Below are 15,080 nucleotides of genomic sequence, written 5' to 3'. Positions count from 1 at the left end.
TCTCTGACATTCACCACCAGATGTCAGGGTAGAGCTCATCCTGACTCTGCTTACATCCTCCCCCCAACTGAGAATTTGTTGTCCCAACAAATCACATTCCCTACTATACCAACTTACTGGTCCCCTCCAAAGAGCCTCAGATAGCCCACTGCAGCTTCCACAAACCTGTGTGTTAAATGTATTGGCTCCTCACTAGTCACCCCAAGTGCATCGTAAGTTAACCGTTTCACTGGTCTTATTACCCTGTCTCGCCTATTGAGAATCTCTGTTGCTGTGGTAGGGGGGATATCCTCTTGAGTGACGGATGGGGAGGTTTCCTGTGAGTTCCCCTCAGACACTGGCATAGGCCCCTGCATTTGTAGTTCTAACACTGGAGGGTCGAAGGTGCTCAGGACATCCTCCATCTGTATGTAGCCACTGTCCAATAACCGGTGTATGTCATCACACGAGGGTTCCACCAGTGGCTCAGGAGTGTCAGGAATGGGCCTAAATACTTCTGCCATAGGGTTTAGGGTGGAAGAGGAGGTACCCTCTTTTGATTCAGCTGATCGAGACTGAAATCTTGTCTTCATCCCAGGATACACTATGGTTGTGTCTTCCTCCTCAGACTCACTCTCAGATGTGCTGAGCAGGGGTAAGTTAGCTGCAGGAGGCTGGCTGTCCACATTGGAAGGTGACTTTGGTACAGCAGGAAGAATTGGAAGTGCTAATAAATAAATACAACTATGACATTATTGGCATTACTGAAACTTGATGGGATAATACACACGACTGGAATGTTGGTGTGGATGGGTATAGTTTGCTCAGGAAGAATAGACAGGGGAAAAAGGGAGGAGGTGTTGCCTTATATATTAAAAATGTACACACTTGGACTGAGGTGGAGATGGACATAGGAGACGGAAGGGTGGAGAGTCTCTGGGTTAGGCTAAAAGGGGTAAAAAACACAGGTGATGTCGTGCTGGGAGTCTACTACAGGCCACCTAATCAGGCGGAAGAGGTGGATGAGGCTTTTTTCAAACAACTAACAAAATCATCCAAAGCCCAAGATTTGGTGGTGATGGGGGACTTCAACTATCCAGATATATGTTGGGAAAATAACACCGCAGGGCACAGACTATCCAATAAGTTCCTGGACTGCATTGCAGACAACTTTTTATTTCAGAAAGTTGAAAAAGCTACTAGGGGGGAAGCTGTTCTAGACTTGATTTTAACAAATAGGGAGGAACTTGTTGAGAATTTGAAAGTAGAAGGAAGCTTGGGTGAAAGTGATCATGAAATCATAGAATTTGCAATTCTAAGGAAGGGTAGAAGGGAGTACAGCAGAATAGAGACAATGGATTTCAGGAAGGCGGATTTTGGTAAGCTCAGAGAGCTGATAGGCAAGGTCCCATGGGAATTAAGACTGAGGGGAAAAACAACTGAGGAAAGTTGGCATTTTTTCAAAGGGACGCTATTAAGGGCCCAAAAGCAAGTTATTCCGATGGTTAGGAAAGATAGAAAATGTGGCAAAAGACCACCTTGGCTTACCCTTGAGATCTTGCGTGACCTACAAAATAAAAAGGCGTCATATAAAAAATGGAAACTAGGTCAGACCACGAAGGCTGAATATAGGCAAATAACACAGGAATGCAGAGGCAAGATTAGAAAAGCAAAGGCACAAAATGAACTCAAACTAGCTATGGGAATAAAGGGAAACAAGAAGACTTTTTATCAATACATTAGAAGCAAGAGGAAGACTAAGGACAGGGTAGGCCCACTGCTCAATGAGGAGGGGGAAACAGTAACGGGAGCCTTGGAAATGGCAGAGATGCTTAATGACTTCTTTGTTTCAGTCTTCACTGAGAAGTCTGAAGGAATGTCTAGTATAGTGAATGCTTACGGGAAGAGGGTAGGTTTAGAAGAGAAAATAAGTAAAGAGCAAGTAAAAAATCACTTAGAAAAGTTAGATGCCTGCAAGTCACCAGGGCCTGATGAAATGCATCCTAGAATACTCAAGGAGTTAATAGAAGAGGTATCTGAGCCTCTAGCTATTATCTTTGGGAAATCATGGGAGACGAGGGAGATTCCAGAAGACTGGAAGGGGGCAAATATAGTGCCCATCTATAAAAAGGGAAATAAAAACAACCCAGGAAACTACAGACCAGTTAGTTTAACTTCTGTGCCAGGGAAGATAATGGAACAGGTAATCAAAGAAATCATCTGCAAACACTTGGAAGGCGGTAAGGTGATAGGGAATAGCCAGCATGGATTTGTAAAGAACAAATCGTGTCAAACTAATCTGATAGCGTTCTTTGATAGGATAACGAGCCTTATGGATAAGGGAGAAGCGGTGGATGTGATATATCTAGACTTTAGTAAGGCATTTGATACAGTCTCGCATGATATTCTTATAGATAAGCTAGGAAAGTACAATTTAGATGGGGCTACTATAGGGTGGGTGCATAACTGGCTGGATAACCGTACTCAGAGAGTAGTTGTTAATGGCTCCCAATCCTGCTGGAAAGGTATAACAAGTGGGGTTCCGCAGGGGTCTGTTTTGGGACCAGTTCTGTTCAATATCTTCATCAACGATTTAGATGTTGGCATAGAAAGTACGCTTATTAAGTTTGCGGACGATACCAAACTGGGAGGGATTGCAACGGCTTTGGAGGACAGGGTCAAAATTCAAAATGATCTGGACAAATTGGAGAAATGGTCTGAGGTAAACAGGATGAAGTTCAATAAAGATAAATGCAAAGTGCTCCACTTAGGAAGGAACAATCAGTTTCACACATACAGAATGGGAAGAGACTGTCTAGGAAGGACTATGGCAGAAAGAGATCTAGGGGTCATAGTAGACCACAAGCTTAATATGAGTCAACAGTGTGATACTGTTGCAAAAAAAGCAAACATGATTCTGGGATGCATTAACAGGTGTGTTGTAAACAAGACACGAGAAGTCATTCTTCCGCTTTACTCTGCGCTGGTTAGGCCTCAACTGGAGTATTGTGTCCAGTTCTGGGCACTGCATTTCAAGAAAGATGTGGAGAAATTGGAGAGGGTCCAGAGAAGAGCAACAAGAATGATTAAAGGTCTTGAGAACATGACCTATGAAGGAAGGCTGAAGGAATTGGGTTTGTTTAGTTTGGAAAAGAGAAGACTGAGAGGGGACATGATAGCAGTTTTCAGGTATCTAAAAGGGTGTCATCAGGAGGAGGGAGAAAACTTGTTCACCTTAGCCTCCAATGATAGAACAAGAAGCAATGGGCTTAAACTGCAGCAAGGGAGATTTAGATTGGACATTAGGAAAAAGTTCCTAACTGTCAGGGTAGTTAAACACTGGAATAGATTGCCTAGGGAAGTTGTGGAATCTCCATCTCTGGAGATATTTAAGAGTAGGTTAGATAAATGTCTATTAGGGATGGTCTAGACAGTATTTGGTCCTGCCATGAGGGCAGGGGACTGGACTCGATGACCTCTCGAGGTCCCTTCCAGTCCTAGAGTCTATGAGTCTATGAGCACCTTCGTTCTGCCCAGTTGCCCTGTTGTGGCCCATCTCATAAGGGCTGCCTACCAATTCCCCCACAGGGAGCAAAAGGTTTCTATGCACGGACTTTGTCTGCCCTGGACCCTCTTCAGGTTTGATCTTGTAGACCGGCAGGTCTAGCTTTTCTATCACCAAATAAGGTATCGCCTTCCATCTGTCAGCTATCTTGTGTTTGCCAGCAATACTCAGATTTCGCAGCAGGACTCTGTCCCCTGGCTGGAGCTCTTGCAGACGTACCCTAGCATCATATTGATGTTTGTTGCGGTCTGCGTTCTTCTGAGCTGCAGATGTAGCTAAGTGATAAGCATCCCGCAGCTTTTCTCGTAGTCGGGATACATATTGCTGATGGGTTTCATAGCTATTGCCATCCTCTGATACATCAAAGCACAGGTCTGTGGGTAATCTTGATTCTCGCCCAAACATCAAGAGATATGGGGTGACTCCCGTAGCATCGTTCTTTGTGGCGTTGTAGGCGTGCACCAGAAATGCAACGTGTTGGCTCCAGGTTGCCTTCTGCTCTGGCCACAAAGTCCCTAACATATCTAATATTGTTCGGTTGAAACTCTCTGGCTGAGGGTCACCTTGCGGGGGATAAGGCGTTGTCCTCGACTTTTTAATTCCTGCTATCCTCAGCACCTCCTTCAGAAGGTGACTCTCAAAGTCTTGTCCCTGATCCGAGTGTATCCGAGCTGGGAATCCATAAACTGAGAAATATTTTTCCCACAGTACTCAAGCGACAGTGGTGGCCCTCTGATCACGTGTGGGATATGCCTGCGCATATCACGTGTAATGGTCAGTCACTACTAGAATGTTCCCAATATTCCTCTTGTCCACTTCTAAAGACAAGACATCAATGCAAACCAGCTCCAGAGGTTTGTTGCTGGTGATGTTCTTCAGATATGCAGCCCTCGTGGGCAGAGTTTTCCTTTGAACACATCAAGCGCAGGTCTCACATTTCCTGCGAACATCTTCAGCCATCCGGGGCCAATAGAACCTACTGTGGATAAGTTCCAGGGTTCGCTCCATCCCTAAATGTCCAAAGTCATCATGCAGGGCTCTCATGGCCAGGGCTCTTTACTCTTTTGGCAGCACTAGTTGGTTCCATTGCTTTTGTAGAAGGTCTGTGGTCATGCGGTGTAGCACTCCCTGAATCAGTTTTAGTTTGGTCCATTCTCTCAATAGTAGTTTGCCCTCTGGGGTAGGTGGGACAACCGCAGCTGGGCCTCTCCCCTCCCTTTTGGCAAGTAGTGTATCACAAATGTCAATATCTTGCCGCTGGGCTTCCTGCCAGTCAACCACATTGAGCATGGGCAAGGGAGATTGGTCCAAAGCAATATAGTTCACTGAAGCAGAAGGCACACATTCAGGGGGTAGGCCCAAAGTTTCAGCAACACATCCATGAAGGCTCTCATGGGCTTCCGGCTCTCAGCGACTCATACTGCAAATAGCTCTCACTCCATCCGTGGGTATCACAGCAACTCCTGGTGCCTGTGGACGCCTGGACAATGCATCTGCATCTACATTGCTTCTCCCTGATCGGTATTGAATGCTGAAGTCATAGCTAGCCAAAGCGGCCACCATCTTTGCCCTGTAGCATCCAGTTTAGCACTTCTTAACACATAAGTCAGTGGGTTATTGTCTGTCCACACCTGGAACTGAGCACCATACAAGTAGTCTCGAAATTTCTCAGTGATGGCCCATTTCAAGGCCAAGAACTCCAGCTTGTGGGTGGGATAGCGGGTTTCACTATCAGACAGTCCTTGGCTGGCAAAGGCTACAGGTTTACACTTGCCTTCCACCTCCTGGTACAGTACTGCTTCCAGACCCTCCAAACTGGCATTAGTATGCAGGATAAATGGCTTGCTTGGGTCAGCAAAGACTAGGACTGGGGCATGAGTTAGGCAAGTAATGATTTCTCGAAAAGCCCTTTCACATCTCTCATCCCACCGTGGCCCAAAGGATTAGAAGGGGCCATAATGTCTCTGCACGGAAGGCCCTTTATTCTTGGTCTTAGATTTGTTCTTGCTAGACTGATATCCCCTGGTAAGATCATTGAGGGGTTTTACAATTGTAGCATAGTTTTTCACAAATCTGCGGTAGTAGCCACTAAACCCAGGGAAGGTCTTGAGTTCTCTGTAGTTGCTTGGACGTGGCCATGTAGTGAGTGCTTCTATTTTATCAGGATCAGTACTCACACCCTCTTGGGACACGATGTGACCCACATACTTCACCGAGGTCCTGCAGAACTGGCATTTGTCAACTGAAAGCTTTAAACCATAATTCTCCAACCTATCAAGCACTTTAAGAAGTCTTTCTTCATGCTCCTCCAAAGTTCTTCCAAACACAATCAGGTCATCCAAATAAACTAACACTTGCAATAAATTCATGTCTCCCACAACTTTCTCCATAAGACGTTGAAACGTGGCATGTGCTGCAGAAATCCCTTGGGGCATGCGTTTGAACTGATAAAACCCTAATGGGCAGATGAAGGCTGTCTTCTCCTTATCTTTTTCACCCAGAGGGATCTGGTAGTATCCACTCCGAAGATCCAACACAGAGAACCACTGGCTTCCCAGCAAACAGTCTAAGGCATCTTGGACTTGAGGAATTGTGTACTGGTCAACCACAGTACGGTGGTTTCGGGTGCGGTAGTCAATACACACCCGAATTTTCCCATTCTTTTTACGGACCACTACAATGGGTGAGGCTTATGAGCTGCGGGACTCTGTAATGATGCCATTTGCAGCCAGCTCTTGAAGATGTTGTCGCGCATCTTCCATCTCGGAGAGAGCAAGCCTCCTAGATCTCTCTCTGAAAGGTCGAGAGTCATGTAGTCTGATGTTGTGCTCTACTCCTTTTGCACATCCCACATCTCACTCATGCAATGAGAACACCTTGGATCTTTCACAAAGTTTCCTTCTTAGGTGATCTTTCCACTCCTCGGACAATGGTGAATCTCCAAAGTCAAACTTTGCTGGGTCTATTGTCGGAACTTGAGTCTCACACTGGGGTTTTACAATTGATTCAGGCTCGAAGAGGTCTGCTATCTTTTGTCCTTGCTTCACAACAACATCTCTACTTGTTTCATTAGCAATCAGTATAGTCACCTTTTCCTGGGCTCAGCAGGTAGGGTTATGACTCCACTGGGGACCAGTAATCCTTCCGGGAGCTCTCCTTCAACCGGCTGCTCTATCATTGCTAATGCCCCTTTACTGCCTTTCAGCCTGGTACTCATGACAAGCACTTCTTGCTCCATCCCTGCAGGCACTACTAAGGGGGTTGTGCCCATGTACTTCAGTGCCCCAGTCAATAGCTCAGATGTCTCCTTTTTAGTGCTCTCAATCTTCCTATAGGCTTCAGCACAAAGCGTATGGATCATCAGAGTACTCAGGTACTGGTCCCCAGCCCGTCGTCTGCAGTAATCCGCAAGCACCTTGAAGAGACTGGAGTTGGTCCCTATCAGCACAGACACATCAGAAGTCCCTTTAGGCTCAGGGCATATTAAGGCAGCTGTGTCTACCTCTTCCCTTACCCCAGCAACATCCTCTGGGAATTCCAGGTGCACTATGACATACCCTTGATAGAGGTATTCATCCATGCTGAGGCCACACAGACCAATGCCAGTCAGTGGCTGTATAGGCAGGTGCCTAAGCATCTGTTGGTAGAATGACTGAAATATAATAGTCACTTGAGATCCAGTGTCAAGCACGGCTTTACACTCCACCCCTTCAATCCTCATCATGACCTCTGCTCGAGGCCCTATCAGTCCTGCAGGGATCCCAGCTGGACGGTCTCTTCTGGGGGAATCTTCAAATCCTGTAGGCCTAGGTGGTCTCCGTCCCCAGACTTTCTGGCAGCTACTGGATCTCTCCCAACTTATCCTCAGCTTTTCATACACTAAGAAGGGGTCTCTTCCCTATGGCAGTTAGCAGGACTGTGCCCATCCTGAACACACGGGTAGCAAAAGAATTGTCCTTTCCCGCTTCGCCGGGGTGGGACGGCGGCTCTAGATACTGACTTCTCCATCGTCACAGTCTGAGGCTCCTTATTCCTGGAAATCTTAGCTTGGTCAATGATGCTTTGCAGCTCAGCTATCCGTTCCGTCAGGACCTGCATTTGTTGGGCAAGTTCCTCTGTGGTGCTCACCATCAGTACACTGGCCATTTGCAGTGGCGTTGTGCTGGCTGGTTCCAATGTTTGAGCTTCCCAACACTCGCTGGCAGTCTGCCATTCTTCCTCTTCCCTGACCTCCTTTATCAGCTGGGAGTAACTTGGGGGATGTTCCTGCCATTCTCTTAGTCGGAGATGAAGTAGGATCGGGTTCTGATACTGAGTCCCTCTTACAACTTGAGCCAGTCTGGTCTGATCCATCTGCTCAGCAGTCACTGCTCCCCTCATAACAGCTCTCTGAAGCAGTCTCTCCAGCCTCTGTATATAGGCTGAAATTTTCTCACCCCTTTGCTGTCGGCAATTAAGGAATTTACAGTAACTGTCTTCAGGGCCCTCTACGCTCCCAAAGGTATTATCAAGGGCCTCTAGGCAGTCCTTCACACTGACCCCAGGGTCAATGAGCTTTAGGGTGCGAATTACATCTAATGCTGGGCCACTAAGGCTGTTAGACATCTTCGCTTTTCTACATCAGGTACGGCCCACTCCCGCAGCATTTCAGTGGTATGCTGCAACCAGGGTTCAAACTCCTCTTCCCCAGCAAATAACCATAACTTACAACAAGAGTTTGATGTAGCATAGGCCAACACAATCTTTTCCAATATATGCCCCAGTGCTTTTGCCCAATCATAGGCTGCTAGAGGCTGCAGGACTGGGGCCCAACAAACCCAACATATTAGCCATTATACAAACAGTAATTCCCTCAAAATATAAACACAATTATTTCCCAATACAGTGGAACACTCAACAGGTGCTTACGAGGGGTACTGACCCAGGGATCCTGGACAAGCCCCCCAAAATGTAATCCTTCTGCCCCTCTGAGTTGGCAGCAACAAGGGCCGGGTTCAGTATCCAGGGGTTCCGTTTCAATAACACAATACATAACCGGCTCGAGCCCCCACCCAGTGACCTGGGACACTTACATACCATCCCCTCCAGGCACCTCTAGGAGGCAATACTTCCTCTCTCACAAGCACAGAGTCTGCGTGTAGCAAAATCCTTTTAATAAAGGAGGGAAACAATGCGGCATAACACAAACCATAAGCAAAAACCCACCTCCAAGTACATTTGGCAATGTCCTTTCCCCCTTAAGGTCTTTAGTCCAATCACCCCAAAGTCCAACAACCCAAAAGTCTCTGGTCAGTGCCACCCCAGAGTTCAAAAGTCTATTTGCAGAGTTTTACCTCCCACAGCCTGGGTGGAAATGGGGGGGGGAAAGCCCACACAGAGAGTTAAGGGGTACCTTATGTGGGCCAGGGCCAACTGCTCTGCCTCTCCGTGGAACTCTGCTGCAGCCTTTACCACGACCAGCTCCACTACACCAACTGTGTCGCTCCTCCAGCCGACCCGTGAGCCACTCCAGCCGTCCCTGCAAACCGCTCCACTCTGGTCACGGTTCCATGGGCTGCTGCAAACTGCTCCGCTCTGCCAGCCGCTTAGCGATAGGTCTTCAGGCTCCCCCACTAGTTAACACAGCACTCAGTGATCTCAGTTCATCTCTTTTAGTGATTTCAGCTCTTAATAGCGGAGCCCTGGTGCTGGTGCACCATTGGCCCAACATGAACTCAGCTCAGCAGTCTCTAGATGGACTCCTAATGGAATCAAAATTAGCTCTACTCTTTAACAGTGGAGAAAAGAGGATGTGCAATTGGTGTTCCAGGGCCTCAAAAGGGGCCCATACCATCAGGTACTCATACTAGTCCCCAGCCTCTCTCAATTCACTGGGTTTTGGAACCCATGTCCCTTGTCTAGAAAGTACTACTTAATTGAGGTTGAGTCATTTCTGTCATAAAGCAGTCTTGTAGTTCCTCATTCACATAATTAGGGAGACAGCACTTTTTTTTCCCTCCTGCCTCAATAACAAAGAAATTGGGGATCCCAGAGCTGTCAAAATAACCATCCCAGGCTGCCGTGGGCTATGCTAGGTGGGGTGGGTGTGCCAATGCAAATACCTGAAATTCCTTTCCACACTCCCTGACATTCACCACCAGATGTCAGGGTAGAGCTCGTCCTGACTCTGCTTACATACACGATTTCCCCCATTTAATTTTTTACTTGCTCAAATGCTACTGTACCTACACACAGCTCTACCACAATATAACATGACCCGATATAACGTGGGTTCGCATACAACGAGGTAAAGCTTTGACATGCTGCTCTGAACAGCATGTTAAGGGTACCGGGCCAGGCTGGGGCTGAGGGGTTCGATAAGGGACAGAGGGTCTTGGGGTGCTCAGGGGCTCCCCCCCGGGGTCTGGGGGGGCAGGAGCTGTGGGAGGGCACTTTGGGGGGCCCTGCAGTCCCAGAGTGGCTCAGGGGATTAGCGGGGAGCTGGGAGCAGCCTGCTCTGCTTCCCTCACTACAGCCCCAGCCATGTGGCTCAGGTGAGGGAGCCTGGGGGAAGCGATTCCCCCGCACTCACCAGCAGCGGCAGAAGTGGAGCAGCCTGGCCCCAGCCCTCTCCACTCCTCCAGCTCCCAGCCGCAGCACTCCGCTTCCCATCGCAGGCAAGTACGGTGGGGCATCCTTTCCCCAACCTCCTCGCATTCACCTGCGGTGGGAAGCAGAGCACCACGGCTGGGAGGTGGCAGAATTGAGCAGGCTGGGGCCACGTCACTCCGCTTCCTGCTGCTGGTGAGTGTGGAGGGCAACCTTTTCCCAACCTCTCGAGTGCAGAGGGCAACCTTTTCCCAACCTCCCCACACTCATCGGTGGCTGAAAGCGGAGCAGCCCAGCCCCCATCATCTCCACTCCGCCAGCTCCCAGCTGTGGCCCTCTACTTCCCGCCGCAGGTGAGTGCTGCAGGACCTTTCCCCAGCCACCCTTCAGTGACACGGCTGGGGCCGAGGCAAGGAAAGCGTAATGGGCTGAGCCACGTCGCTCCACTTCCCGCCACAGGTGAGTGCGCGGGGGCATCCTTTCCCCAACCTCCCCTGTACTCACCGATGGTGGGAAGCGGAGTGCCGCGGCTGGGAGCGGGCGGAGTGGAGCAGACTGGGGCCAGGCTGCTTCACTTCCTGCCACTGCCAGTGAGTGCCTGTCAGGGGGCGGGGGGAGATAGGGGTCGGAGCAGTCAGGGGACAGGGAGGTTGGGTAGGGGGTGGGGTCCTGGGGTGATTAGGGATGGGGGTCTCTGGAGGGGGCTGTCAGGGAACAAGGAACAGGAGGGACAAAGCAAGTTTGATATAACATGGTCTCACCTATAATGCGGTGAGAATTTTTGTCTCCCGAGGACCGTGTTATATCAGGGTAGAGGTGTACTTATTTATATACTACCTACCTACACACCTACATAGATCCACACATACTCTCATCTTGGTGCACAAGGAGTGACAATTATAGGGACAGATACTTCTCTCAGTTATCTGGTATAAATGTAGAATAACCACACTGAAGTTATTAGAAGAATTCTGTGGATCAAATTTTCATTAACACTGCTCTCTGGGCCAGATTCAAAGTCCATGGCAGACTTTCCATTCACTTCAGTAGACTTTGTTTCAAATTGGCAGCCTAAAGGGACATTAAAGTGTTTGTAAATGTAATTTAAGGTCCCTTTATACTGCTGCAGTGTTGTAAAGAGCCCTTGGTTCAGAATCCATTTTTACCAGATAAACAAGAGCAGAGTTTTACCTACAGGCACCTACATTCATGTATCACATAAAATACACAAAAGGAAACAAAGTAGTTTTAAAACCTGGCACATTTTGATACATAGCTTTTGGGCCACATTTTCCCACAAAGAAAGAAATGCAGTATAGCGGGAGCAATGTCAAACAGACTCAGAGACCAGAGATCTGCAGGAAATCCTAGCTCAATACCATGAGTCCAGCCTCCAGCAATAGTAGAACAACCATTTACTGGGTGCTATGAGTTGCATTGCTACATCTGAGTACAGTATTGCACCCTGTGACTTCAAGTGGGGGAAAAGTTGCAGAAGCCAATGAACTATTTGAGAAAGGGCAATCCTGCTCTCTTGCGAATGTGCCTAATAAAGAAAGGAAGATTAAAAAGCAGAAATGAGACAGACAGAATGGTTTTAAAATGGAATATTTCTCAAAGTTCTCCATGAGATGTCAGCAGATTGTTGGGCCAGTTCTGCAAAATGTTAGACTTGGTCTACACTACAGAGTTGGTCAACGCAAGGCAGCTTACATCGACTCAATTATGTCAGGTTCTACACTACAATGCTGCTTCCGCTGAAGTTAGTGGCCCGCTACACCAACATAATAACTCCACCTCCATGAGACGCGTAGTGCTTATGTCAACATAGTCAGGGAGACACGGTGTCCATGTAGACACTGCATTACTAACCTCGGTTGTTGACTTTCAGTCGAAGTGGGTCTGACAGCTCGAGCTGTTGGTCAGGCCCTGGATGAGTCCTGTGCTTGACTGACAGCTTGGGCTGTCAGTGCTGGGACAGCAGAGGGGATGGTTATAAGTTATCAGTGGCAAGTGGGGGTAGGAGAGATGTTAAAACTTGTGCAATCTGACATTGTTTCACACATCTTCTAAATAACTAAGAAATTAAAATAAGAAATAAAATCTGATCCTGTACAACTTGAATTCCCCTCTGTTCCCCATACCACTAGGTGTCTGAGCAATGGAAATTCATTACAATGACATGAAAAATTACAGCTTATGTGCCTGTACGGTGCATAGCACAATGGATCCCTGATCTCTGATTGTGACCTCTAGGTGCCACCATAATATTACTACTACTGCTGCTACTTCTCATTACAATAATAATTAATGATTAATTAATCACTTTAAATTGATTTCAGTATCATGTCTGTAAATTCTCCATAATTACAACCTCTTCCTTTTTATTGTACCGTGGGTATATAGGGTACATTTCTATTTTATATATTAAAAAATGCCCTTCTCTGGGGAACTCAAGAAATATAATGTAAATTGACATTGAAATTAAATATATATATGTATATTTAATTTTACAGATGGCTATGTCCTGAGATGCAGTTTAGTGGAGAAGTAAGTACTAAATGATCTTCTGGAAACTTGTCATAACATATTCAGTTTTGCTGTTAACTACTCATTGTGCAACTAAAAGTGAAAATAAAATATTGTATTGTATGAGTTTATTGCTAGATTGGTTATGAAGCTTATCCTTCCCACATTTATGTTTGAAATTATCTACGGAACCGCACCTGTATTATTGACTGAGCATTGAAAAATTACACAAAACACGTCTTAATCCATCATTTGAATATTATAATCATTATTTAACTGCACATTAATTAAAATGATGGCAATTTCAAATGTTTAAATATATTAGACCAATTTCTCCTCTAGTTTTCTTCTGTGTAATTCCACCGGGGCTGCACAGGTGTAACCCAAAGCAGAATTTGGCTCAGTATTTCTGCTTCAAATACACAGTTTGTTGCACTGGGATCAGCACGTAGGGCCTGATCCAAAGCCCATAAAAGTAAATGGGAGTCTTTCCATTGACTTCAGTGGGGTTTGGATCAGGCCCTTAAACACCAAATTAGATGACAGATTTAGGTCTCAACCCTGCACACTCTTATACATGCACTTAACTTTAAACATGTGAGTTGTCCCGTTAAAGCCAATGGGACTATTCAATTACACAAATAAGTGCATAAGTAAATAACTTGTTTTGAAAATATACTCTTTGGAGGGTATGTACTATTTGTAGATGGACATTAGCTAACGTGTTGTCTAACATTTACTTTCTCCAGTCCCATTATTATATTGCTGAACATCTTCTGAGAAAGTTTAAGTGTATGATGATTCCCTCTCCTATTGTTTTCATTTATTGGTTAAAAATATAAATAAAAATCAATGACCATTTCATTTTAAATGAACATTTTGTAAAAGTAGTCCCAAAAATGATGATTTTAGTTATCATTTTTTCTTACATGATTGCCTTTGAAAAAAGCCATTTTCTAAAAAATGTTATCCATGTCTATTCTTCAGTTCCTTGAGCACATTGCCATCTACACCTATCCTGATTTCAGAACGATCCTTCCAAATATAGAAATTTCTGAAGTCTATGTATAAATACAATATTTCCTTAACCATGTTTAATTACTTGATATGGGTCTAGACCATGATACCTGATTTTGTATCTACTTGCAAATAAGAATATATACTATATGAGTTTTTTAAGCTAAAATATATTTTTCTCTTTCTAAATTCACAGTGATGGAGATATCTACGATGATATTGCTGATGGTATGTTGCACATTTTAAACAACAGAGTAATTGTTACATGTAATGTAGCTGAAATGAATCACTTTTTTAAATCTATGCTAGTAGTAAATTATTATGCAATACTAATATTTTTGCATTTTCTTTCCCATTCAGGTTGCATCTATGATAATGATTAATCTTGAATATTGGTAAAGTGTGAGTTTCATTGGGGGTAATATCTCCTCTGGATTTCCAATTGGCATAAAACATCACCAAAGCTAATTAGTCACAATTTATGGCTATCATCAGAGATTACCCTTCTACATGTACCAGGTTTTGGTTAACCTGTGTCGAACATTAGATTTTTTGGATTTATTGCTTTGAATGGCACTTTCTCTTTGTCATGTATCAGCACAACTACAATTTGGGTAATCTGAACTGAAATTAAAGTTTTCATCAAATGTATCCTTTCTGCCTCTGCCACAGTCCACTGGTCCATATAAAAACAATTCATCAGGCAACTTCACCCAGAGATGCCAATTCACTGCTACGAAGGATATGTGGGCAAGTAGGCCCTGATGGCATGGACTGCCCTCTTTGTGGAGGACAGCATCACGAAAAAAAATGTAACCACCAATGGTAGGCATCGTTGTGAAAGCAGGAAATAGAAGTGGGTGGCAAATAAGCCAATATATCCTTGACCCAAAAGCCCAATTTTAATAGTAAGGGTTCATGTGATAAACATGGCCATGTGCCTCCACTGCTAAAGTTTTATACTGTACCAGTAATAGACTGTAGTTCTCTAAAATGATCATTAAATGTTTTGTGTGTTATTTTTGAATACATAACAATTACACAATAATAAACAAAATGTATCAGGGTTTTTTTAATGTGTCTTATGTACAACACTTCTGAGATACTAGCCGTGGAAGGCTCTCCTTAACTATATAGCACATCACTGTTATTCAGCAGATTTTCAGGATGTTTATCCTAAGGTTTTACTCTCTGTTTAGTTTAAAGGGAAATTGCCAAGTCATTATTGTAGTTTAGCCATAAAAATCTACGTCTTATAATTGTATAATCTGATGGGGAATAGCCTCTTCATTTAATATAGATACATAGTCTGAAATTGCAACATTTTGATGCTGAGATTTTTCTTTTAAATATTGCTTTCTTACACTAGAGTCAGCTAAATGAAGGAGCACAACTTAACTAA

General features: G+C 45.2%; 1 protein-coding gene across 5 annotated transcripts in view; it reads left to right on the top strand.

Annotated features, from left to right (window-relative positions):
• The window catches only part of FYB1 (FYN binding protein 1), a 136,836-nt gene extending 122,092 nt beyond the window's left edge, over positions 1 to 14,744 (top strand). For all 5 annotated transcript variants that reach the window (XM_050946915.1, XM_050946916.1, XM_050946918.1 and 2 more), the window contains 3 exons: positions 12,649 to 12,682; positions 13,875 to 13,906; positions 14,039 to 14,744. In XM_050946915.1, the coding sequence (XP_050802872.1) occupies positions 12,649 to 12,682; positions 13,875 to 13,906; positions 14,039 to 14,061 (89 nt within the window). In that variant the 3' untranslated portion in view covers positions 14,062 to 14,744. The remainder of the gene's footprint in view (positions 1 to 12,648; positions 12,683 to 13,874; positions 13,907 to 14,038) is intronic.
• The last annotated feature ends 336 nt before the right edge of the window (positions 14,745 to 15,080 follow it).

This window comes from Gopherus flavomarginatus, chromosome 3 (genome assembly GCF_025201925.1).
Source record: "Gopherus flavomarginatus isolate rGopFla2 chromosome 3, rGopFla2.mat.asm, whole genome shotgun sequence".
Classification (NCBI taxonomy): domain Eukaryota; kingdom Metazoa; phylum Chordata; order Testudines; family Testudinidae; genus Gopherus; species Gopherus flavomarginatus.
The sequence above is the reverse complement of the archived record's forward strand: the minus strand, read 5'-3'. Positions and strand labels throughout refer to the sequence as shown.